The sequence below is a fragment of the Panthera leo genome, chromosome B4, assembly GCF_018350215.1.
Source record: "Panthera leo isolate Ple1 chromosome B4, P.leo_Ple1_pat1.1, whole genome shotgun sequence".
NCBI lineage: Eukaryota > Metazoa > Chordata > Mammalia > Carnivora > Felidae > Panthera > Panthera leo.
The window spans coordinates 10,100,065-10,125,244 of NC_056685.1; the positions used below are offsets into that span (position 1 = coordinate 10,100,065).

Consider the following 25,180-nt stretch of genomic DNA (forward strand, 5'->3'; position numbering starts at 1 on the left):
CCACCGGTGGCAGGGAGAGAGGGGCATTCCAGAGTGATGCTGACCCCTGAGGGGTCGTCCGCCCTGGTGCCTGCCACAGCCGCTGACCATTGAAGGGCATCTGTGGCCGTTGTCGGTGTTTAACTGCCCACCTTACAAGGGTGTTTGAAAAAGAAACGGGCTAAAGGGGGGAGGTCCATCCCCCGAATCGGATTGCTAAGCCATCTGGTGCTGCAGCTGACCTGAAAATGAATCCAGTAAATTTCAGACCTGAGTTACAGCTGGCATAGGGAAATCTAAGAGACAGGTGGTTCCCTTAACAGCTGTACATCCAGTTAGGGTAGGCAAGAAAGAAAATTCCAACTCTGTTGAACCTTCATGGATTTCCTGGGATCTTTAGTAGTCCCCGGCCCTTTTGCCTTGATAATGACCACATCGGGGCAAATAATCTATCTCTCCCTTCCTTGGTTGAAATAATCTGTGTGGGTCAATGCATCTAAGATTTCAAGTGGGCATGTCAAGTGGTGGATGGAGGAAAAAAGACTATGGTTGTTAGCCAGGAGGGTACTCCCAGAAATGAGAGTCTTTCAAGCACGTTTCTACTCTGGATTAATACAGACTAGTGTCTCTTGAGGGGAATAACCACACATTGCTGTATCTAAGGTGGCTACTTAAATTTGTAGTTCCACATACCATAAATTTTAAGATAACTTTAATCAAACACTGTTTTTATTCAGTGAATTAGTATGCATGCTGAATGAAGTGCAAGCAAAGAATCATTTGGACTTAAAAAAAAAATGTGTTGTGAATGGAACACTTCGGCTATATAGCCATGTTGTTTTGAGAAGGAGTTGAGGCAGACCTGGTTTTTATTCACTGATTGAGAGGTAATGAAACTAACTAAGGTACAGAGGAAGTAAGATGTTTCTGTCTAAGTCACTCAGGAACCCAAATGTGTGAAACCAAAAGTAGAATCTTGGGGTGATATTCCCAATCCTAATGTCTTCCCCCCGGAACCCCCACGATTGTGCAAATTGTTCATTGCATGCGGGTGCCCAGCTGAGACCACAGGTAGAGGCAGAAATTCAGCCCGGACCCCGCTCACCAAGCCTTGGGCCATGGCAAGGAGCTATGCCCATCTGGAGATGGGACACCTTTTCCCAAGGTGCCAAGTCTGTTAGTGGAGTCTGAGGGGCCTGCGCTGTTGGGTTGGGGTCGGGAAACATCACCATGTTAGCCAGAATATTCTTCTGTGCGTTACAACGAGAAGCATAGCTTATCTTGGCGTAATCTCTAAAAACTCTTGTCTAAACGGATATAGAGTCAGGGAGGCGAGAGCTATGCACAATTTGAAGGGGGTCTGTTGAGGTGACCCTGATTTCACCGTAGCAGTTGTACAGGCAGAGTGGGCCCTGGGTGAGACTGGACAGTGTTTGAGATCTGGGGTATCTTCCCATCTCCCCTTTTGGACATGAGGCTCCTTTCCCCATTCCTTTCCCCTCTGCCTCCCGATGCCGCATCACTCTGACATCAGCTTCAGACTTGCCCTTTCTACACACACAGTGACACCCACACCCACAAACACCTTGTGCTCACTAAGAACGTCGTTCAAAAGGAAAGCGCTTTAACCAGATTCATACTAACATGTAAATAGCTGGGAGCGATTAGATGTTTCCATCCCCAAGGGCAGCATTTTAATACTTAAGTAGGAAATGAACTGCACCTTCCTGGTGGATGTCAGGCAGTGAGAAGGCGTAGGGATTCTGTTGCAGGGTTAAAGGCAGGAGAGCCTTCTTTATTCCCAAGAGCATCGCGCATTGGTCTGAGCTCTTCCCGTTGTCCCCACACATGGGGTTCACTCACTTGGATCATCGTGCTTCTCGCTGCTTTCATCTTACTGTCTTCAGCTGTCTGTGTTCGGGGCCCCTGCCCTTCCACGGTCCCCGTGGGCCAGAATGAACTCCGTTCTCAGCTCTGAGCCTGGCCACGCTGGCCTGTGTTCCTCGGCTTGTGAATTGCCTTCTTTCCTGGCGAGCCTTACAGCCTCACAGCTTCCACTCCACCCCTCAGTCTTTTTCCTAAGTGTCCCACTCCCAAAACCTGTCTGCTTGAGAGCATCAAACTCTGCCTCAGTTTTGAAGCTCTGGTGACCAAGGCTGAAGTCAGGGGCCTCCCCCATTGCCCCTTCTCCGGCAGCCAACGTTGTAAGCCCGTGAGACGGGGAGAGGGAGAGGGGGAGGCGTTACCGAGGTTCTCTTAGGAGCTTTCAGAAAGCAGAGGTTATGTCTCTCTGTGCTTTTCTTACTCTAGCAAGCCCAGTGAAGCATAGTTGGTATTTTTTTTTTCTCCTTAGGGTGTTTATAGTGGGTTGCTGGAAGCTGGGATTTGACTTCCCTGTTTGAAGTTACTCCTGGATCCAGGGCGCCTGGATGGCTCAGTCGGTTAAGCATCTGACTTCCACTCAGTTCATGATCTCACCATTCATGAGTTTGAACCCCGCGTCGGGCTCTGTGCTGACAGCTCAGAGCCTGGAGCCTGCTTCGGATTCTGTGTGTGTTTCTCTCTCTGCCCCTTCCCCCCTGCCCTGAAAAATAAACATTGAAAAAAAAATTACAAAAAAAAGTTTACTCCTAGATCCTAAGCACATCCTATAGCTCATCTTGGGTTCACTTTATGCCACTGAAGCCAAAGCCACTCATTAATTTGAAAGAGTTTTGTTAAAAAAAAAAAAAAAATCTACCGTCAGGTCACATAACTCTGGGCAAAGAAGTCAGAATAGCTGAAGCGAAAAGCACGCTAAAAATAAAAATGGTCAGTCTGTCCATCTGTGATTTTAATTTTTTTAATGTTTATTTTTGAGAGACAGAGAGACAGACAGAGTGTGAGCTGGGGAGGGGCAGAGAGAGAGAGAGAGAGAGAAAGACACAGTATCTGAAGAGGCTTCAGGCTCTGAGCTGTCAGCACAGAGCCCGACGCAGGGCTCGAACTCACAAGCTGTGAGATCATGACCTGAGCCAAAGTCGGACACTTAACCGACTGAGCCACCCAGGCGCCCCTGTCTGTGATTCTTTCAAGAAACTGCATAATGTTCACTTTCTTCCATTGTGCCAATGAATGCCTACATTTTAGGAGTTCCTAATCCTTGGATGCATGTGGTATGAGTGCCAGGAAGCTATGATTGTTTTCTGCTTTCTCTAGAAGGTGATGTTTTGTATATTTAATTTCAGTAGACTGAAACAAAATCAAATCTACAACAAGTTTCCAAATTTCTTTTCCGAACGAGGAGGAAGCATCATAGATGTATTTAGGAAGGCTGAAGGAATGGAACTGCACTTTATTTTCCCCTACGTTTTTGAGTGAGTTTCCTTTTCAAATTTGTATTTAAATTCTAGCTAACATACAGTGCAATATTGGTTTCAGGAGTGGAATTCAGAGATTCATCCCTTACATACAACATGCAGTGCTCTCACAACAGGTGCCCTCCTTGATGCCCATCCCCCACCCACCTCCCCCCCATCAACCCTCAGTTTGTGCTTTTAAAGAGTCTGTAGTTAAGAGTCTCTTATGGTTTGTTTCCTCCTCTCTCTCTTTTATCCCCCTCCCATACATCCATCTGTTTTGCTCCTTAAATTCCACATGAGTGAAATCATATGGTGTTTGTCTTTCTCTGATTTATTTTGCTTAGCCTAATACACTCTAGCTCCGTCCACGTCATTGCAAATGGCGAGATCTCATTCTTTTTGACGGCTGAGTAATTTTCCGTTGTGTGCCACATCTTCTTTATCCATTCATCAGTCGATTTACCATCTAGGCTCTTGCTATAGCTTGACTATCGTTGACAATGCTGTTGTAAACATCAGGGTGCATGTGCCCCTTCAGATCTGTATTTTTGTCTCTTTGGGGTAAGTACCTAGTAGTGCAGTTGCCAGATCATAGGGTAGTTCTGTTTTTAACTTTTTGAGGAACCTCCTTACTGTTTTCCAGATTGGCTGCACCAGTCTGCATTTCCACCAACAGTGCAACAGAGTGCCCCTTTCTCTGCATCCTTGCTGACACCTGTTGTTTCTTGTGGTGTTAATTTTACCCCTTCTGACAGGTGTGAGGTGGTATCTCATTGTGGTTTTGATTTGTATTTCCCTGACGAGGAGTGATGTTCAGCATCTTTTCCTGTGTCTGTGAGCCATCTGGATGTCTTCTTTCGAAAATGTCTATTCATGTCTTCTGTCCATTTTGAATGAGGTTTTATTTTGAAAAACCAGAATGCCAATTTATGATTCTGCACTTCTGCTGGCTTATGATGCCAACCCCCTGTTCTCAGCTGTGCCATGTTTTCCAGCTCTTTGCCATACCCCCTTCACTCCCCAAAACAGAACCGAGGTCGATGCCTCAGTTACGCATTTCTTTCATGCTCCTTGCTCTGCTTGGTGTACGAGGACCTCTCAAAGCCCGCCCCAACTCTGTGGCTCCGTGCTTGAGGACCCTTCAGTACAGTCAGGCTGAAATATTTACAGTCTTCATGAGTGCGTCTCCCCACTTTTTTTTCCTCCGTCCAGCTTACAAAGACAGCTCAGAGGCAGCATCTTTTTTCTTTCGATTTTTTTTTTTAACATAATTTATTGACAAACTGGTTTCCATACAGCACCCAGTGCTCATCCCAACGAGTGCCTTCCTCGATGCCCATCACCCACTTTCCTCTCTCCCCCACCCCCCATCCACCCTCAGTCCATTCTCCGTATCCAAGAGTCTCTTAGGGTTTGCCTCCCTCCCTCTCTAACTTTTTTTTTCCTCTTCCCTCCCCCCTCCACCTGTGAGTGAAAACATACGGTATCTGTCTTTCTCTGACTTATTTCACTCAGCATAACACCTTCCAGTTCCATCCACATTAAATTTTTAAAGATTTTGTCCACTCCCTTTTCCTGAGCCTAATTGTGCTAAGAAACTGTATGCTAATGAACAGATCCTTAACTGGTTTCTTTATCCGATTTAAGCAGCTACCTTAACCAGTATCTTTAGCTACAGGTTGGAGGTCAGCCATCCTTCAGAAGACAGAAGTGATGGTCTAAGGCTTCCACACCATTTTCTTTGGTAGAGGACATTGGTTAGGAAGAGGGGTTTTGCTGGCCTCTCCGGGGGGGCGGGGGGGGGGGCGGCATTTAGCCTGGACTCCCATCAGCTCTTGGAAATAAGGAATCAGAAGGTTGCCCATTGATGTGCTATAGCCGTATCTAACAATACATGGGACAGTGTGTCCAAACAGATGTTTGGAGACGTGACCACCGTCCTGTAACTAAATTTCCAAACTGGTTAAAATAGTCTTTCATTTTGGCCGACAAAAACTAAGTATCTCTCATATGGACCTTTGCATTATGATACCATGGTGTAGATAAGGAATAAAGCACTCTTTTAGCTTTTAAGAACCTTATAAGCCAGTGGTCTAAACTATTGGGTTTAAGAGAGTGTTTCAAAAGTGTGACGTTCTAGAATATCCCTTCAGGAAATTATAGTTGCTGTAAGTTTCTGCCTTTGTCACTGTGATTAAACACTTCTCCATCTGTACTCGCTACACACGCCCCATTAACACGTCACCCACCACTTCTGCCCTCATTCCTGAAGAGCTGTGTTCCAGGTAGTTGGTGCATAGAGTTATGAATTGATCTCCAACGTGGGTAAAGCTCATAAATGTGGTTTGGGTGAAAGGCATTGGTAAATGCTTTAGATGTTATTACTGTTCTCATGCACTTGATTATTTTTAAATTGTGCATCCTTTTAAGTAGATTATTTGTTCGCCGTAGTCTCCATTATATCTAAGCAAAGCACTCACAGAAATTTCTAAAACCTTTTCATTTCTCTCTGTAGGTTGTTGTTTCGTAACATTTTATACAAGAAAAGCTGCACTTGAGGCCCAGAATGCACTGCACAATATTAAAACTTTACCTGGGGTGAGTCGGTTTACTTTTGTACCAAAATCACTTTATTGCTTGAAAATGGTCCTTTCAACTGAAGGTTCTAGTGGCAAAAATGACTTTGGTCTTTTGAGGAGTGTGTGCTAACCCTTCTGTTCCCCTGCAGTAGCCAAAGCAGCTGGCCGACCCATAAAGGAGCATTGGCATTAATGCTGATGGAAAGAGTTCTCAAATAGTATGTCCCCTGGTTAGAAAATCAGAGTGACCCCACTGCGCAGCAGCGGCTGCCAAAGAGTATTGGGTGGGCTGAGATTTTAAAAGGGGGAAAAAAAAAAAAAACCCGATACACACGACAGAAGCAGATGGAAAAGGAAAAGCTTTTACTCACCAGGAACCCCTTTTGAAATTTAGTCTTAGATTTTCCTTTGAAAGGGCAAAATGTACCCTGTATGGCCATAATATTAAACCTCCTCATGGTTTCTCAATAGTCAGTGGCGGTTAACAACAAAGTCAATGTTTTAATGCCTAATTTGTGACTTCGTGTTGATAGAGAACGGAAAATACAAAGCTTCACAATTTTTTGCCATTTCCTTCCTGGTAATATTGGACGATTAGTACAATTGACAAGAAACGAACTGATGTTGTGTTTAGCTGCTTCATCAGAATACATTATTTCTGGGGTTTCATGGCAGTGTTATTTATTGCATGCTGGTATAAAGTTCCTGGGCTGTTTGGTGTTTTCCCCACTGACCCAAATATCAGTGATGAGTTCATTCAATGTCATGACAATGTGCGTTGGTTATAATGAAGAAGGTGTGGTGAGCAGAACAATGATTTTATTGACCTCTGTTTTGATCAAAAGAAAAGAAAGATAACCCAGTGTCCCCGATGTTTCCAGGGCATAATTCTAGCTGTCGTTTTGTTGTCTCTGTAGACACACACGAACACACAAGCTCACACACACGCATTTGCTTAGCTACCTTAGATCCATTGAAAATTTCATGGGATTTGTCACGGCAAGATACTCAAGAAAAAGTTTTCAAAACATTAGTCACCCGAAAGTACTAAATTATGAACCCTGGTCTTCAGTCACACCACTGTGGCTTCTCCCTTTTCCTTAGAGCAAATCAAATAGTGGAAGATTCAAAAAAGCAAGCATGTGATACCAGAATTCTCTGTCCCGGTTTCACGACTTCTTCCTCAAACCCTTTAAGTGGTTTTATTTAGTAAGGCAGCTTTTAGTACATTTCAGTGCTTTGCTCCATGACTTTTAAGTATTATTAAAAAAAAAAAATCTTTTTAAATGTTTATTTTTGAGAGAGAGGGAAATAGCATGAGGGAGACAGAATCCAAAGCAGGCTCCAGGCTCTGAGCTGTCAAGCCCGTGAACGGCGAGATCATGACCTGAGCTTGAAGTCAGACACTCAACCAACTGAGCCACCCAGGCACCCCTAAGTATTATTTGAAATAATTTTATTATTTAAGTATTTATTTTGCTTATAAATGGAAATATTTTCTCCAATGGAAATTCTAGGAGGTTACAGTGTTTGGTCACATTTTCAAATGAAGCAACCAAGGCAAATATTTATTAAATTTTTTTTTTTTTAAGTTTATTTATTTTTGAGACAGAGAGAGACAGAGCATGAACAGGGGAGGGTCAGAGAGAGTGGGAGACACAGAATCAGAAGCAGGCTCCAGGCTCTGAGCCATCAGCCCAGAGCCCGATGCGGGGCTCGAACTCAAGGACCACGAGATCGTGACAGCCGAAGTCGGACGCTCAACCGACTGAGCCACCCAGGCGCCCCAACCAAGGCAAATATTGACTGGTTCGGCCAACTGTAGGATATTCTTGTTTAAATTTCTCAGTCTCCTGATCAAACCCAAAGGCTACTTTGTATTCCCACTTTTGAAAATAAATACTTTACAGTAATCCGTACACAAAATCCGTTCTAGGTATGTTTAAAAAAAGTACTTGAGATGATGAATTTATTTAGCATTTAGGGTATATTGATGCCAAATCGCATTCTGTTTTAAACTAATGCAAAGCTTGGGTAATTTGAATTCATGTGCTCCACTGAAACTTGAACAGCTACCTGTATGCCATCCTTACGGGTGAAGACACTCTCAAGAAACCCAGAGTCAATATGATGAGTGAGCCATGTTGAAAAACATACGAGGGACTAAGTCTGCCTCTGTTGGGGACATCTTATCCTGACCCTTTCTTAGCAAACAAGTAGCATCTTCCGTATTAAAAAAAAAAAATTTGGTGCATCTATCTGTTTTTCTCTTCTTAAAAATTCTACATGCAAAAGTCGCGAATGGTGATGCTGGAGATATGTTATTAAGGGCAAGAACTCTGGAGTTGGAAAAGATGGTTTGGGGATTGTTTTGGTTTTCTTTAATCCAGTTCAGTTTCATTTGCCCAATGACTTCGGGCGGGTTAAGTGGAAATTTTGAGAAGACAGGTCTGATTTGTAGGCTGATAGCCTTCACAGTGCACACACTGTAGCTACATTTGACGCTTCAAATTAGGTAACTGGGAACAGGGTTTCACATCTTGCATTTATGTATACCTTTATCTGATAAACATCACCCTGAACAGCTATAGGCAAAACCTGAAAGTAGTTTCCTTTCAGCTGTGAGCTTTTGGTGGACAGGAGGCAGGGGGACCAGACATGAAAGATTAATGCTTATTTTAGGGGAAAAAATATTACAGGGTGCCTTGCTGTTTGATTACAAGCCTTGGAATTAGTCAACATTTCCATAATTCTAAACCAATATACACCTGTTTTCCCACTGTGATGTGAAGGCACAACTTAATTTAACAGAAACCCTGCTGTGCTAAATCTCTCATTAAATACCAAGTGAGTTCGGTAATTTAAAGTTGTAGCACTACTATTTTAACTGGTTGCCTTCATATTATGAAATTAATAAGAAATTAATGATGCACTTTGCCATATGCCTTCAATTTCTCTCTGAATAAAAATAAAAGGGATAAAGAAAAATGCATCACCAGCTGACACTTTAAAGCTTTTCTGGTTGTAATCATTTTTCCTGCGGATAAAGTCCATTAAAAAGGCACTTGATGCCTTTTTTTTTTTTTTCTAAAGTATCCAAAACTTTCAATTGAAAACAAGATCAAATAGCACTGAGGCTTCCGCGCCCCCCCACCCCTCCTGTTTCATTTTTTTCTGCAGTTGATGTTATGTATCATAGGGAACTTTTATCATGCAGCCAAACTTGATTGATATTTAGGGACCATCTTTGGGTCTTGAGAGAAACAAATAACTCAGTATGGCAGAGGACAAAGTGCTGATGGGACCATCTGTTATTGAGTTGAATGTGTTTGCTCTTAGATTTCTATTGGAAGGCACCCTTCCTTCGTGCCGTGTACAGGTCATAGAGACCTTTTCCATAGAGGACGGGTGATGAGGTAAAGGACCAGGGTCTTACTCAACAGTGCAGAGTCACTGAGGACACATTTTTCACGCCATGTGACTAAGGAAGAAATGCTCGTCATAAACCTAGAAATACAGTATTGGGAATAGGGAGCAAATTCAACAGCTCAGCACAGGGAGGAGCAAAGACTGAGCCTCTGGATGGCATTTCCCTGGCGTGACCAGCTCTCCTCTAGAAACGGAGGCTTGACGCTTAGGCAGCAGATCACATCTCAGGCACGCTGCCTTATTTATTCCTGACATCTCATTAGATTAACAAAACACTAATAATTATTGAGTGCCTACTGTATGCAGTAAGCTGCGGGCACTAAGCTGTGGCATTTCATGCCTGCATGCCTGTCTGCCAGCCCTTGAGATGCCTAGTGAGTAAGACTTCCATCACCTGAAAAGAAAACCTTCCGTGTGTCTGCACAGGCAGAGCTTCTTGGGGAACCTTTGTGTTTCCTGCAGAACTGTTAGCCTGACTTTTTCTACAGCTGAGCCATTGGTGTTCCCGGACAGATTTTGGTTGCCTCTGCCTTGACAAGTTTGGCACGTCGGGCTAACACATAGCTTCTTTTGTTTAGGACGGCACAACCTAATTGGTAGAATTAGTCAATAGAAATGTCATCGTCTGCCCTTGTATTGCCCAGAGAGAAAAATCCTTGTAGAGGCAACTTGAGAGATTCATTTTGTGTTCACTGACCTAATTTAGCTTAATTAAAAAATAAAGCAAAGACCTTAATCGAAACACAGAAAAACTACCACGATCTTTTCAATAATCACATGTCCAGGACCAAACATCCCCATGCCAGTGACAGCACTGGGCCTTACGTTGTTCTTTTCTCAAGGTCTTAAAACATATTGTCTCTCTCAGTAAGGCTTTCTGATTGAAAACCTACAGCAGTATCGTTAGGGCATTCACTGTATAAATTAATTTAATTAAGGATGTAATAACAGAGAGGAATACAGTTTTGGAAAAGCTCTTAAATTTTAACAGCAAGGAGGAATCAGAATCTAAATGTCTTGTAAAATATTAATTGCAAATTTCTTCCAGACATTTTCTCTGCCTATGCCTTCCTCCTTCCTTTCTTTTTAGAATCACTACCAGTTTTATTAAATGCAGTCTATATTAAGGTGTTACTGCCCTAAGAGAACATTTGTTGAGAGCATTCCATTTCAGCGGTGGCTTACCGAAAGGTGTTTTATAAGAACACTTGGAGTGTGAGCGAGGGCTCCACGTAGATTGGAGGTATAAAAACAAATGAGGCTGATCCAGTAGGAAGGAGCTGTGAATAAAACTGCCTCTTGGGACGGGTGTGTTCACCCACATGAAGTGAATGAGCCCCTTCTTGGCTTCCCTGGAAGGGATCATTTACCTACACGGGCAGGCACTCTCCTTCCTGCCAGGCGGCCTTCCACACAATTCTCCATAGAATTGTCCCCCTGTGTCCTTTAAGAGCAGAATGCTGGGGTTTAATATTCTTCCAGCAGAACAGCTTGGCTCTCACTGGGACCAAATTCAATTTGCCCATTGTAATGCATTTTTGAGGTACTCATTTTCTTTGAACCACCTCTTCTAATTATTAATATGTATTTAATGCCTTTGTGCTCAGAGCCATGATGATTATTTTATCATTACCATCATCGTCATTATTTCTGTCGTAAAATCCCTCCAACCCCATCTCATCATATCATGGAAATCGCGCCCCCCACCAAACCATCTCATTTGAATCCAAGCCTAACTAGACCAGGCTAGATAAAGTTTTGTCTCAGATGCCATTTATTTAGAACAGGAAGACACCGCCAAAATGTCTACATAAGCAGAGTTAAGTCTTCAAAAGCATGTTATCAGGTAGAACAGAGCATTCATACACTCATTCATCAAATATCTACTGAAATTTTTTTTAATTTTAAATGTTTTTATTTATTTTTGAGAGAGAGAAAGACAGAGTATGAGTGAGGAGGGGCAGAGAGAGAGGGAGACACAGAATCCTAAGCAGGCTCCAGGCTCCGAGCTGTCAGCACAGAGCCTGATGCGGGGCTCAGATTCATGAACCGCAAGATCATGACCTGAGCTGAAGTCGGACACTTAACCGACTGAGCCACCCAGGTGCCCCAGTATTTACTGAATTTTTATTGTTTGCCAGGAACCGTTCTGGGTACCAGGGAATACAGTAGCAACCGTGCTGTTTATAACTGAATCACCCAAAAACAAAGCCAGCCACCATGCCTGTACTTGGTTAAGGTTTCATAACTAGCTCTTGGATATTTCATGCCCAGATGAGCTACTTTCATAAAGTGTTTCCCAAGGAGTCCACTTTTGTTCCCAAAAATGGCACCTTTGCCCACACGTCTTCCAAGTACTCCAAAATAGAGGGTGAATGTAGATTTGCTGTGTTGTGCACTCCTGTGTGTGTGTGTGTGTGTGTGTGTGTGTGTGTGTGTGTGTGAGATAGAATTTGTATCCTCTACACAGACCCGTATGTATGTCTCTATATACTTAAGATGGGCATATATTCACACACATCCATATGTGAGTATTAATTCAGCCAAATAAAACCAGGAAGATATAGCTTAAAATCCCCCCCCCCTTTTTTTTTTGGCCTGCCAACATATTCTTAACTACTTTGCAGTCACCTTTCTTATATTGGGCTTCATGAACTGTGTAATTCTCATGTTTGTCTGTTTGTTGGTTTTTGCTTTGAATCGGGATCATGGCTAATTCATAGTGCATGTGCGAGGGTACTTGAGAACCACCATTTAATGGTGATAATCCCTGCCTTCCACCTTCTTAACAGAAGAGTAGGCGCCGAATGAGATAATGTATGTAAAGCTTTCTGAGCCCCTGAAGAAATGTGCTTAGAAGACATTGTTTCTACTTGACAGATTCTGTAGGTGTGAACTCTTCTGGGGTCGCAACCCAACATATAAAATGTGTGTGCTGTGGAGTGTGTAAATCGGGACATTTGGTGCGCATTCTTCAGATTTGCATTTGCGGGACTGGGCCTGGGCTGAAACGTTTGGCCTTCCAGGACTTTCCCAAAGCAACTATTCCCCTGAGAACACTACGTCCTGCCAAAACGAAAGCTAAACAAAAAGTGAGGACCTTTTTCTTTTTTTTTAAGTAGGCTTCATGCCCAGAGCAAAGCCCAACACGGAGCTTGAACTCACGACCCTGAGATCAAGACCTGAGCTGAGATCAGGAGTCAGATGGTTAACCGACTGAGTCACCCAGATGCCCCAGAACTTTTTTTTTTTTTAAGATGACTTTGTAAGGGACTATGATGGAGAGCGCCATGTTGTGCCTAGAGGGCAGCTCCCCAGGGCTGTAGCCACCAACTGGAGCTAAGCCAGTGTGGAGGAGAAGCGCTCAAGCTGCAGAATCAGGCCCACATGGGATTCAGGCAGGCATGGCAGGGGTGCTGGGCTGCTCATTGCTTTGGGCCTGAGACAGAAAGTTGGAGGATGAGGGGCGCCTGGCTGGCTCAGTCGGTGAAGCATCCGACTCTTAATTTCGGTCATGATCTCATGGTTCATGAGTTCAAACCCTACGTCGGGCTGTGTGCTGGCAGTGTGGAGCCTGTTTGGGATTCCGTCTCCCTCTCTGTGTTCCTCCCCTGCTCACTCTCTGCCTGTCTCTCTCAAAATGAAAAAGAAAGAAAGAAAGCCAGAGGATGAAAGAAACTCCAGGCCCAGTGGTTCCCAGTCTGGAGGCCAATCGCAAGGGGTCTGGGAAAGCATATTTTAATATTTCACAAAAGGCCACTGGAAGTAATGTTTCACCCACCGTAACATTTTACATGCCACCTGAGCAAGGCTTCTTTTGCTTTAGGCTGGCAGCCAGTCAGGTCAGTAGCTTTGATTGGCAGTTATTGACCTACGGCTTTGATTTTAACTGTAATAAAAAGCTAGTTAGTTTTATTTATTTTGAGAGAGAGAGAGAGAGAGAGAGAGAGAGAACACGTGCGCAAGTTGGGGAGGGGCAGAGAGAAGGAGAGACAGAATCCCTAGTAGGCTCTGTGCCATTGTCATCAGCACAGAGCCCAAGGTGGGGCTTGAACCCACAAACCGTGAGATCACGACATGAGCCAAGATCGAGAGTCAGATGCTCAGTGACTTTTAAAATAGGGCCCGCTTGATACAAGGAAATCTGTGGGAGAAAATTAATGAGGGGTCCTTAGTGGTGAAATGTTGAAAGTGACTGAGCTGAGCAGCCCAGGTAGCATGGGGTTAAAACAGGGAGCAGTTACACCAGTTTTTGATAATGAGGTTTCCGTGGAATGCCGTGCAGAGGCTCAACTGCATTACCTCGTTACCAGGACTGTTGTGAGGACTCAGGAAAGCATACGTGCAACCTACGTAGCCCAGGGGCCCAGCCAGGGGTGCACAATTGCCCCATGTCATTGAGCAGCACTGTGGTCTCATTGGTAACGTATGAGGCCACAGTAGGATAGCACAGTGGCAGAAAGAAACAGGAGTCGGATTTCAGAGGTACTCATTTCTCTCTGATATCCCAGGACTACATTGGGAATATTAAGTTCACTTATTAGATCTCAGTTCTATTAGAGGTTGATAAGCTTTCAAAAGAAGATTGTAGGGAAAATCCATGAATTGGATTAAAGTTCTGGATGGAATTGCATAGGAAAGGACTTGTGACAATCAAATGAAAGGGGAAAACTTTTTTCAAAGATTTTATTTTTAAGTAATCTCTACACCCAACATTGGGCTCGAGCTTACAACACCAGGAGAAATGTTTTTGTGTTTTTTTTTAAGTTGGAAAGTAGTCCAGATTTTGCCCGCAGAGTATGCAGTCCCCATGAGAATTCATCACCTGAAAATATTACTGTTGTGCCAGACAGACCGTGAATCTGTCACATGTGGGGTGGGCACAGCTAGGGGACTGTGTCCAGTAGAGGTGGGCTGTCCAGTTCTTCAGTCTCAGGCTCCAGGCCATGAAAAAGTATGTGACGAGGGTGGGTATGGAGAGAGCTCTCCCAGGAGCCCCAAGGTCCTTACCCACCCACCAAGACGCGGAGAATGGCTGAGCTGGGGGAAGGGACACGAGGATCAGAGGGAGTCTTGGAAACCCCGCCTGGGCCACATCTAGGTTGGTGAGTGCAAGGGAAGCAGGCTGGCCACGGCCACTGGGAGGCAAGGAGGGAAAGAAGTTTCATGTATCCTTCGCTCATTTGAGCCATAGACTGTGACCGAACACAGGTGCTCAGGAAGTCTCATTAGTATTGTGACATAAGCTATTAAAGTTGTTTTGGTAATAAAGCGGTACCTCAGGACCATATCGTTACGGCTCTCCCTACCCAAAGTCTCCAAGATGAAAAGATAAACAATAAACAGTGCCTGTGGGAGATTGCAGAAAAGGGACACCACGACAGATGTTCTCTTTCACGTTTTTTATTGTTCCTGACTGTCATTTCTTCCCACCAGTAGTCAAAACACAGATTTGTCCTGTCATCCCCTTCCCCACCTGTCATTAAGAACTCTTGAAAGCCCTTCCTGTCTTCATCCGCAAAAACGAAATGGTTGGACTCAGTGGTTCTCAGAGTCCTTTGCAGTCTCGTAGGACCAGTCTTCCTCCCGTGCGTTGTCTACGGTAATGTCCTGTTTAAGGAGAAACATCTCTCTGTACATCTATCTCTCTGCCTGTTTATCCAAGTAGGTAGCCAGGCAGACAGCTAGGACTTGACTCGCTTCAGGTATCTGTTAGTAGAGTTACACTTGACCCTTGAACAACACAGATTTGAACTGCGTGGGTCCCCTTACAGGTGGATTTATCTTTTAGAAAAGCAAAACTGTAACATGTAGTTTCTCTTCCTTATGATTTTCTCACTGGCCCTTTTTTCCCTCCAGCTTACTGGATTGTAAGAACATAACATATAATGCAGAGAACATACAAAATATATGTTAATGGACTGTCTGTTGATGCTATGGGTGAGGCTTCTGGTCAACAGTAGGCTATTAGTAGTTAAGTTTTGGGGGAGTCCAAAGTTATATACAGATTTTTGACCACACAGGGGGTTAGCACGCCAACCCTCGCATTGTCCAAGAGCCATCTGTACCTTACATAGACTCATCTGGCCCGTTCGGGGCTGGCTTCCCACTTTGAGGTTCTCTGGACATCTGCTTCCCACTCCCCTCTGGCTGAGAATCAACAGGGAGCTGAGCACTCGTAATTTTTTTTCCCAAGGAACAAAGAAGGAGGGAGAGGCGATGAAGGCTTAACAAGTCCATCTAATTCCTTGCTTACAGCCTTGGTTTGATAAGTAAGGGTGTCTAACCTAATGAGGTTTCGGGATTTTTGGTGGATTTCTTGCATCTGTTTGATTCCTGTCCCCAGTTCACATGGATGAGTGAATCGCCTGTGTTTGTAGATGGCTTTATGGTATTCTTTGTCGTCCCTTCTAGAAATATGTCAGGTGCTGTATTGACAGTGTTCACCTTGTTATACGGAGGACACTGGGGCACCAGGAGATTAAATTAACTCCTCTGACCTCCCCTAGCCAACAGTGACAGCACTAGAATTAGAAGCCACCGTTGCTAAAACTCCCCAGTAGCATGGCCGCCTGCCCCTGGCCCTGCCCCTGGATCAGGCATGATGTTCACCACGTCTTAGGGGGTAGGGAGTGGGACCTGGGTCGCCAGCACAGCACTACAATGCAAATCACTGCAAAAGTGACTGTCTATTGATGGCCCACGTATCAGGCACCACGTGAGGGCTCTGTGACTATATTTCTTTGCATTGTCACAGCACCTCCACAAGGTCTGTGTCATATGGCCCTGTTGGCTGGTGAGGAAACTAAAACTCAAGAGTGACCTGTCTGGGGTCAGACAGCTGGTGACTGTGAGTCTGACCTCGGACGCCAAGGGCCCCACCGTTGGAGACCCCCAGGAGCAGGTGTTCTCTCTCGGCACTCCCACCACCGCATGGATAAGCTCGGGATGCCCACGTTTGCTCCCTTTGGAGCTGTCCTGAAATCAATCTAAATCCTCAGCTCTTTTACTCCTACAACTAGCGGCGTCTCACGATGCGCTCACCCGGGAGGCAGGGCGCCCGGGTCCTGGTGCTTCGCTAAGCAGGCCTCCCCAGAAGGCAGCTGGCGCCCAGAGCCGGTCCTGATGCCACATGGGGCCCGGGCACTGTGCTGTGCAGCTTTGCCAGAGATGCCGAGCCCCGCCCTCTTGCCCAGCCGGAGACCACTGACGTCGCTGGGCGGGTGTGGCCAGGCATTTGCTCCTGTCTTGGGCTGGAGGCTCCCGGCCCCAGGCTCTCCAGGAAGGAGCTACAGATCAAAGGCAGTCACTCCTGTAAGAGGAACTGCTTTGCAAAAATGATTATAAATGCAACACCTTTCTTCAGAGGAGTGCAGCTTTACCAACACCATCTCATTAACATTCATGTTATTAGGGCGCCTTGCTTTATCTGCATCCCCAGGCTTTCGGTCCCAGTCCCCAATCTGCATCCTAATGCCCCGCTCTGTCCAGCTGGCCTCCCCGCCCCCCATCTCTTGGCTCTGTGTCCTTCCGTAGGGGAAGGGCAGAGCGGGGCCCGGCTCATCCTGGAAGATCAGGCACGAACCCTGTTACTCAGCACACCAAGCAGGAAGCGGCAGGACAGCCAGCAGGCTGTGGCTGGGCACGAGGACTGGGAGATAAATAGGAGTTCTCCGCCCTCCATCATCTCGCCTTGCTGCCCCAGGAGCCCTGACGCCTTTCAAGAACAGCTGAGCCCTACCCCCTTATCTCTGCTTCTGGAAACGGGGGGGCCAGACCCCGCACCACAGACGAGGGCACCAGGAAACCAGTGAGCGCCGCACATGGGGTCTACACGGCCCCCTCAGCAGCCCCACGGCCGCGCTCTCAGCCACGTGCTCTCTGCCTTGGCAAAGTCAGGGGCAAGGACGCTGGGTCAGCGCAGCGTTTTTCCTCGTGTCCTGGGAGCTCGGGTGCCCTTCTCTCTCCGTCCCAGCCACCCACCTGCTCTGTCCTCTCCCTTGGTCAGGAGGTGAGTTAGGACCAAAGGCTCAGTGTTGACTAAGACATTTAGGGTAAACCATGTGGTTGATTCTGTCCGGTCGTCGTGCTGTCATTGCTGTGTTGATGTGAATGTAGATATGTGGACATGTCGTGGAGACTTGGTGGTACATCCCCCCCATCCCCCACTGGCCTGGTCTTGGGAGCAAGAGCCGGGATGCCGTGTGACAGCACGTGGGGTTAGACCGAGAGTTCTGTGATCTCTGTGCCACCAAGTCCTCCCTCAGGGGCCAGAAGGCCCAAGTCAAAGTGAAGAACAGGTTCCCTGGAAACTCACCTCCACCCTGAAGACTGAACTTGGGTGACCGCAGGCCACTAGGGTATATTTCAGTCTGTCAAATTCCACGCTTTGTGAGCTTGCCCACACATACACAGTTTTTAATTTCTCTAGAAAAGCATATATTTAAATGCAAACCGGGAAACTGTGCCAGATGCTTTGTGCTGAGTGGTACGTGAGGTCCAGTGTAAGCAGACCGGCTGTCAGCAAGTCATGTAGACCAGGAAATAGAAAGCTAATTGCTGTCATTGCCCATATTACTGCAGGCGGGTGTAAATTCAGAACAGTAGTTCTAGAACTCCAGAAGTATCTTTCCGGCAAGTTTTGGTTTTGTAAATGTTCTCTCTACGTGACTGGTATTTTTCAGTGACTTTTGGAATTTAGATAACTTTAACGGAATAGCAATAGATGTTTGATTAATAAAACTAATTGTAATAGTTAACGTGTACCGAGCACTTACTGCGTCTTGGGCACCATGCCAAGGGTTTTTATATACGCCTGAGCTCATGAAAATAATAAAAGGCTAGATAAATAATAAAACAGAGAGTCATAATTTGTTTTCCCACTCTGGTTGCCTTTTCAGTGAGAAGTCTGTCATTCCAAATTTAAGGGCATACTTTTGGCTATTAGAGGAAAAATTCTCTAACAAATCACTGAGTGTCGCTTACGGCTAATAATTGGCCTCTTCCATCCAGATACAAGGAGATGTGATAGACAACTGCCCTCAAATTCAGCTTAACTTCACCTGTAATCCTACTCCGTTATGAGTGTCTGATGGTTTACTAATATTTATAAGCCATCATTTAAATAGGAAGAGGCGCTTCAGCCTAGATTTGGATGAGTTGTATCTTAACATTTCTTCGGCAGCTCATGGAAGGCATTAACTATAATCACAACTCCTACAAAAAGTCATTACGTGCCTCTGAGGCATTTATTAGAGAATCCTAATCGCTGTGTTGCCCAGCCTGTCCCTGAGTCAGCATTGCCCAAATGTAAAACCCCTGGAGGTCATTAACCAAAACTAAATATCATCAGTAAGGAAGATCAGAGTCCCAGACCTAGGAAATCCTGGGGCTAATCTCAGTAGATTTCTGTCTAGTTGAATGTGGTTCTCTGGGTCAGCAGAGGAAGAGAGGGCATGCCGAGGAAAATAGACCCTATTTCATCAGAGGTCATGGACTGTGGAAGCTAAAAGTTTTTTTTGGAGACGGTCCTGCTGCCCTTCAGATGACAGATGAAGAAGCAAAAGCCCAGAACAGTTCGGTGGCGAGGTCGGGATGGAACAGCAACATTTATCTGCCAACTCCCAGCCTCTTGGTCTTGTCAGCGTCTCAGGCCCCCGCGATTTCTGTACGAGATTATTCCAAACACGTCACTTAAAGAAGCAGCGGTTCAGGGCCCCTACGACCCATCTGTCGGTGACATGACACTGTATGATGTGAGGCCACTGAGCGTGGTGATTCCTTTTCTCATTTCTACCCTCTGAGAAAAGACTCTCATAGTCATAATATTCTTCCTGGCCATTTACCTGAAATGACACATGAACTAGACAAATTTTTACAGAAGGGATGAAGAAAAAACCAAAGTGGTCCTAAGTTTGAGTCCATTTGCATCTAGAGCTAGTTCTGTGATTAGTAGCCCCGACTGGGGAGCTTTTGAAATGACACATGTCCAGGCCATGCCTCGGGCAGATTAAAGAAGAATCTCTCAGGGTATTTTTAAAGCTTTCCAGGTGATCCCAGTGTTCAGGTTCGAGAACCACTATTGGAGAATGACCGCCATCAGCCCCAAGAGTAAGGTGGTGGCGATTAACCTGTTTCCTCCTGCTCATCTGGCTGTGCGGGAGCCCTCGCAGCTGCTGATGACCCTCCCGCAAGTACAGGTAGCCTTGCTGTTCAGAGCCTGGTCCGTGGCTAGCAGCCCCGGAACCGTCAGGACTGTGTTCGTCGTGCTGACTCTCGGGCCTCTCCCTGTACCTGGATTTGCACCAGATCCCGGGGACTGTGTGTGCACAGCACAGTGTGATGCCTGTGTGCTGGTGGGAACAGTCCTCACCAGTACCGCCATCCTGGGAATCGATCACAGTTCTCTTTAAAGACCACACTGACTGTGTGTGCACACCTGCCTCCCGCAGCGGAATCGATAGGTTTCCTCGGTGCTCAAGAGGGCAGAGCTCCTCTGTCACTGCAGATGCTGCCACCTTCCCAGATTTCCTTGCAGACATTGTAAAAGGGATCTGGGTGACCTGAGCATCTGGGACAGGTCGGGAAGGAGGTAAATCTGCGAACGGCATATGAGGAGGTCTTTTGTTCGCCAGTATCTTTGTGTGGGCAACTGTGTGTTTTCCGTCCCATCAGCTCTCAAAGACCTGCCAGAAAATCTCACATGAGTGAGACTTACGTAGAATTAATATGTCCCGGGCTGTAAGAGGATGAATGGAGTTAGTGCTATTTTTAGCACAGTTTTTTTCTGGCCAGAATAAGCTAATTCTAGAGAGGAGCAATTTTCTGCCACACAGAGTTCATCTGTAATACTCGGCAGCCGGGTCCCACCTTGCAGAAACGGTGGGCGTGTGGAGTCCCTGCTGGTTCATCCTCCATGGACCTGCGCTTCCTTCCTAGGGAAGCAAAGCACTTCTTATCCTGTCCCTCTCCGTAGCCACCGCTTGAGAGACTCTGGCTGACAAAGAAGATTTCACTGCCACAGGCATGCGAGGGTAGAATGCCCTGCCTCCTGAGAAGAGGTACTTTATAAACACATATGATACGTGTGTTAATTTGGGAGGGCTAAGAAGAATGTCACCTGTCCTGAATAGTTGTGAGATTCCTCTGGAGTGGGTTCTGGCATTCCATCCCTACTTCTCGTGGATCGGGAGACGTGTTTCACGTGTTGGGTGGTTCACGATTACTTGAAATACAACAGGCACCCCAGGCAGCAGTCTCTAAGCACAGAGTCATTTGTTGCCACAAAAACACTAAAACCTACATGGCCACCGTTTGCCTGAGTCACACCGTTGTCTGTCAGACCAGCATCAAAGCGTGAGCTGCGGCTGGTTAACTGAGTAGGAAGCAGAAGGTGAACAGAGGAGCCAGCTGGGAAAGGAGGCCAAAGGGGCAGGACAAGAGATCAGTGCCCCGTCCCAGGAGGAGGACACATTCGGGGTGTAATACCTGCTGATGGTGGTTTGGATCTGCATGGAATAGGGGACCAGGAAAGGCACATAGAAGGCAAGAGTAAAATTACCAGGCCTTCCCTGTAACTTACAGGCAGACACCCGTGTTTATTTCACTCAGCAGAACCGACTGGCTGACTCGTGAGGACGAGCCCGCGGCAGAGTGCATGCGGCCCCCAGGACTAAAACATCCTCAGCCTTGCTCTTTGCTGACGTCACCTCAAAGTCAGGCCACACCTCTCTCGCAGGCTTCTGTCAGCTCAGGGTATAATCCCCAGCCCAGCCTCCACCTCTTGATGGGGGAGATCCTGAAATACACGTGAGGGCAGGGCTGTATGTCAGGTGCTGTCCTTGGACTTCAAGTCGCCCTCCCCACTTCTGTATTTCACTGATTAGAGCTGAATTAATAGATCGGGGCTGCAAAGGAGCTTCTCCTTCCTAATTATGCATTTTTGGAGAGGCACAAACCGTGCTTTTCCCTCACTGCGCCTCTGAGTCACATGTGCCAAGCCCCTCACCCTTGGTCTTGGGAAGAATCACGAGTCAGTGATTGCAGGCTGCCGTGACCGTGGTCAGCACATCAGCTCGTTAGTGGAAATGAGCTCTAGGCTCTCAACCCAGTTGACTAACCATGAAATCTCCTTACCGCTTGAAAAGGAGGGAGTGAGCCACGGCGAGGATGTTTCGGTCTACGCGGCCATCTTTGGTAACGCCTCCTGAAGGCGCGTTGGTGATGTTGGCTAAGAAGAAGGGTGTTGTGCTGGTTTTTAAGGGCACACCTATGTTCTTTTTCCATGTAATTCGCCTCACGGAAGGTAGCCACTCAGGTTCGTGGGTGGGAAAAGGAAAATGGAAGAGCACTTTACTTGCAAGGCAGGGGCCTCTTGGGAGGCAGGTCTCTCAAAGGCATCTGTATACAGTGCCTGGTTCCCAAAATAGCCTCGTATGGACCATGACCTTCAGTCTCTTTGGCAGCATTTGGTTGGACAGATGTCGTAGTTGGGATTCCTTGGGTGTGTTCATAGGCATTTTATCTTGACTCTCTTCTCTAAACATGATATGCCCTTCAGTTTTATGGCAGTGCGGACAATAAATATTTCCCATGGTAACTTTCAAAGGCCTTAATGGGAAAACAAAAATTTAGCTTAGACTTTAACAAAATTCCAAATAATGAAAAAGAATAAATACACCAGCTGGCTAGGCAGGGTGTTGATTTATGAAAGGGAAGGTTGGGTCTGGCCTAAAGCTTGAAAGGCTGAAGACACTGGATTAAAGCAGAGCCAAGTGCAAAAGAGAACCTTTAAAGACATCTCAGGCCATAAGCCTTCCAGGCGCCTTCCTTACACAGCACAGTGACAGACAGTCGACTTTTCTCCCAATAAAAAGGAATGTGCTGTTTCTCATAAGGATGGCGGGCAGAGAACTAGGCCTTAACCACGAATGTGCCCCCCACCCCCGGGTTCCGTTTTTACCCCTTCGTTCTCACTGCACGATTTCTGTCATGCTGCCTCCCAAACCTTGATCTTGAAAGTCAGACTTCTCTGCCAGGCCCCAAACCTAGATGTCCGATAGCTGTTACTGCAAAGTTGCATGCAGTTGGTCCCCAGGCAGTTGCAATACTAAAGTCCTCTTCTGACCAGTACCCAGGCCCTCTTCAAGTGTGGTTACCTGTCCACGTGGACGGGTGCACCACCCGAGACCAAAAGCCAGGAGTCATCCTCAGCCTTCCCTTCTCCCCTACTGCCTCATCTCAGTACCCCATTTGTGATCAGCGAGGAAATCCTGCGTTCTCCCTTAGCATCTCTGGAATTCTGCCCTCTTTATCATTTGGGACTATGGTTGTCCCCACAGCTAGGAAAAGCACGGAAGGGGTTAGGAGATTTTTGAAGTTATCCCTGTCATAACTGCGATCTCACTCATCTCCCAGGTGCTCCCTTGAGTCGGAAAGGATGGAGTGGAATTAGGACCCTGGACTTGCACATCACCCCAAGCGCACTGCGGGAGTGTGTGAATATGCTTGTGTTGTGTCTTGTGGCAGAAAAAAATGGACACCTGCTGGGTCCTAAGGGTGAGATTCGACCTCCACGCTGTGTCCCTGACTTTCTCTCCAGCGTCTATGACACTCTTGCTCACACACTATAGTCCAGACGTAGGATCACACACAGGTGTTGTTTCACTTCTGTGAAGGTAGAATCGAATATTCCTTCATGTGAATCCACCGTAGTGGGGTGGTGATTTCATCCTGTCATGCTGAATTTTACTCCCCCCGGTTATTTACCTCTTAGTCTCTCCTGGATTAAGCTCCAAATGCCTCAAAGAGAGAGAAGGTTCTCAGAGCCCAGCCTCATACCATAGATGCTGCCCAACAAATGTGTGTTGAATAAATGAGCTCTCAGGAAAAGCTTTTATTCATCGACACTCTCTGACTATAAAATATCTCAAGAGTTGTTGACAAACCGAGGGCGGGGGGTGCAAGAGGGAGATGGGAGAGTGTCCTCAGTACTTTGATTTTCCATTGCAGTCCTTTTAGTCAGGTTAGACGCCTCCTCCACAAACTACAAGACACAAGCATGGATGATCACAAAGCATTTTTCTACTCTAGTAACACCTGCGTCAGTTAAGAAACTAAGACCTTACCAAGGCTTAAAGAGGTCAAGTGGCTTGACCGTTAAGTACTGGGGGTTGGCAAAGCCAAGTCTCAAACCCAGACCTTGTGATTGTAAGTGTGATATTCTTTCCACTACAGAACAAGTAAAGCTGGCCAAATTTCCCAAGACCTCTTTCGTAGAAGAAACCATCAAAATAGATGAGCCACTGCCAATCAAGCATTGTCAATAAAGAGTTGTTACCTTATTGCCTTAATTTAAGATGTCTCCCATATTCATTTTTTTAATTTATTTTTTGAGAGAGAGAGAGAGCATGAGTAGGGGAGGGGCAAAGAGCAAGGGGGAGAGAGAGAGAGAATATCCCAGGCAGGCTCCACACTGTCAGCAGAGTCCAAGGGGCTCGAACTCACGAACCGTGAGATCCTGATTTGAGCCAACATCAAGAGTCGGATGCTTAACCGACTGAGCCACCCAGGCACCCTAAACGTCTCCCGTATTCTTAGTGTATCCCCTATCTGAGTTTATCTCTGCCATTTGAATTTTGGTGACAGTGCTGTGTATATGAAGGCCTAAACCTGAATCCGATCTCTAGAAGACTGAGCTTCAGGGTAAGGGTATTTATAGAACAATTGAACCGTCATAATTTCCCTGAGCTCTGCCAACAAGTAATTTCCAAAGTTGGTAAACGATCTCACACATGAGAGTAGAAGGTAGAAATCAAAATGAGACAGTAAAATTAAACTCAAACTCATAAAGAAATAGCGGCACTGGAAGGGAGTTCTTCATTTGGCAAAATATCAACCAAAGTTTAGTACTGTTGTGGAAAAGGAGATGAATAATAGAGTTGCTAAAAACAATATCAGATGTCTTGCTCAGATGTTTAATGGATTTGCATTTTAAACATGGCTAATATGAAATAGCCCTTAAGGCATATTTTTTTCAAACTTGCCGACTATTTTTAGTATAGGGAATAATTTTTTAGAAACCAGCTTCATTTGTTTAAAAAAAAAGGTACTTAATCATTTTTGCCTAAATATGATTAAGAGAGGAAAATTACACTAGTTATCTGCTCTCATTCGCTTAGTATAAATCCCAAAGGCCATGGAGGTAGCTAAATAAATAAATGGAGAAAGATCACTGTGCGAGGTATGGTATTTATGTCTGTTGTAAATGAAGTTGTCATTGCTAAGCCAATCAAACCATGCATTTTTTATGAGAGGTTGCAACTTGCAGAGATGAAAATGTTAGACACTAATTAATAAACGTGGCTGGCAAAGCAACTCAAACAAGTCAGGACTCTGGCGCTAAGCTAGGGAAGGATCAGTAGAATACGAAATTCAGCGGGGCTTTTCCGTGGATTTGATGAGACGTCGGTACCCTGTCAGAAGGTTCAAGGGAAGATACGGTTGGCTTAAGTTTTCCAAGTTAGTTTTGAACCAGAGGTTTTAAAGATTTGCTTGATAGAGGGGTATCCTTGTGGGGGCTTTAGTCTGCCTTGAAGTTGAAAGGAAACCCGAGATTACTGGATAAAGCATCACTAATCTCAGCAGCGTTGAAGCCGCAGAGAGTGGGTGAAGGGAGTCCAGCACTGCACGTGGAACACCCATCGATTCTGCGCCTGGTGTAGGGGGTGGTTTTGCTTTGTGTCATCAAGTTCACGTGTAATTGAGCTCATACCCTGGTAAATATTGCAGACGAATTGCTGGAAAGCTCTCCAAACCTTACAAAGGAGAAAAACCTACATGACTTGAACTCGG

The 25,180-nt window shown here is 45.8% G+C and overlaps 1 protein-coding gene across 13 annotated transcripts in view; it reads left to right on the forward strand.

Annotated features, from left to right (window-relative positions):
* CELF2 (CUGBP Elav-like family member 2) overlaps positions 1 to 25,180 on the forward strand; it is a 311,505-nt gene that overhangs the window by 188,890 nt on the left and 97,435 nt on the right. For 10 of the 13 annotated variants that reach the window (XM_042944831.1, XM_042944830.1, XM_042944833.1 and 7 more), the window contains one exon: positions 5,836 to 5,918. The exons of 1 other annotated variant lie outside the window; for it this stretch is intronic. In XM_042944831.1, the coding sequence (XP_042800765.1) occupies positions 5,836 to 5,918 (83 nt within the window). Of the gene's footprint in view, positions 1 to 2,991; positions 3,336 to 5,149; positions 5,606 to 5,835; positions 5,919 to 25,180 lie in introns of those variants that run through there. 2 more of the 13 variants (XM_042944837.1, XM_042944844.1) reach the window with 2 other exon arrangements.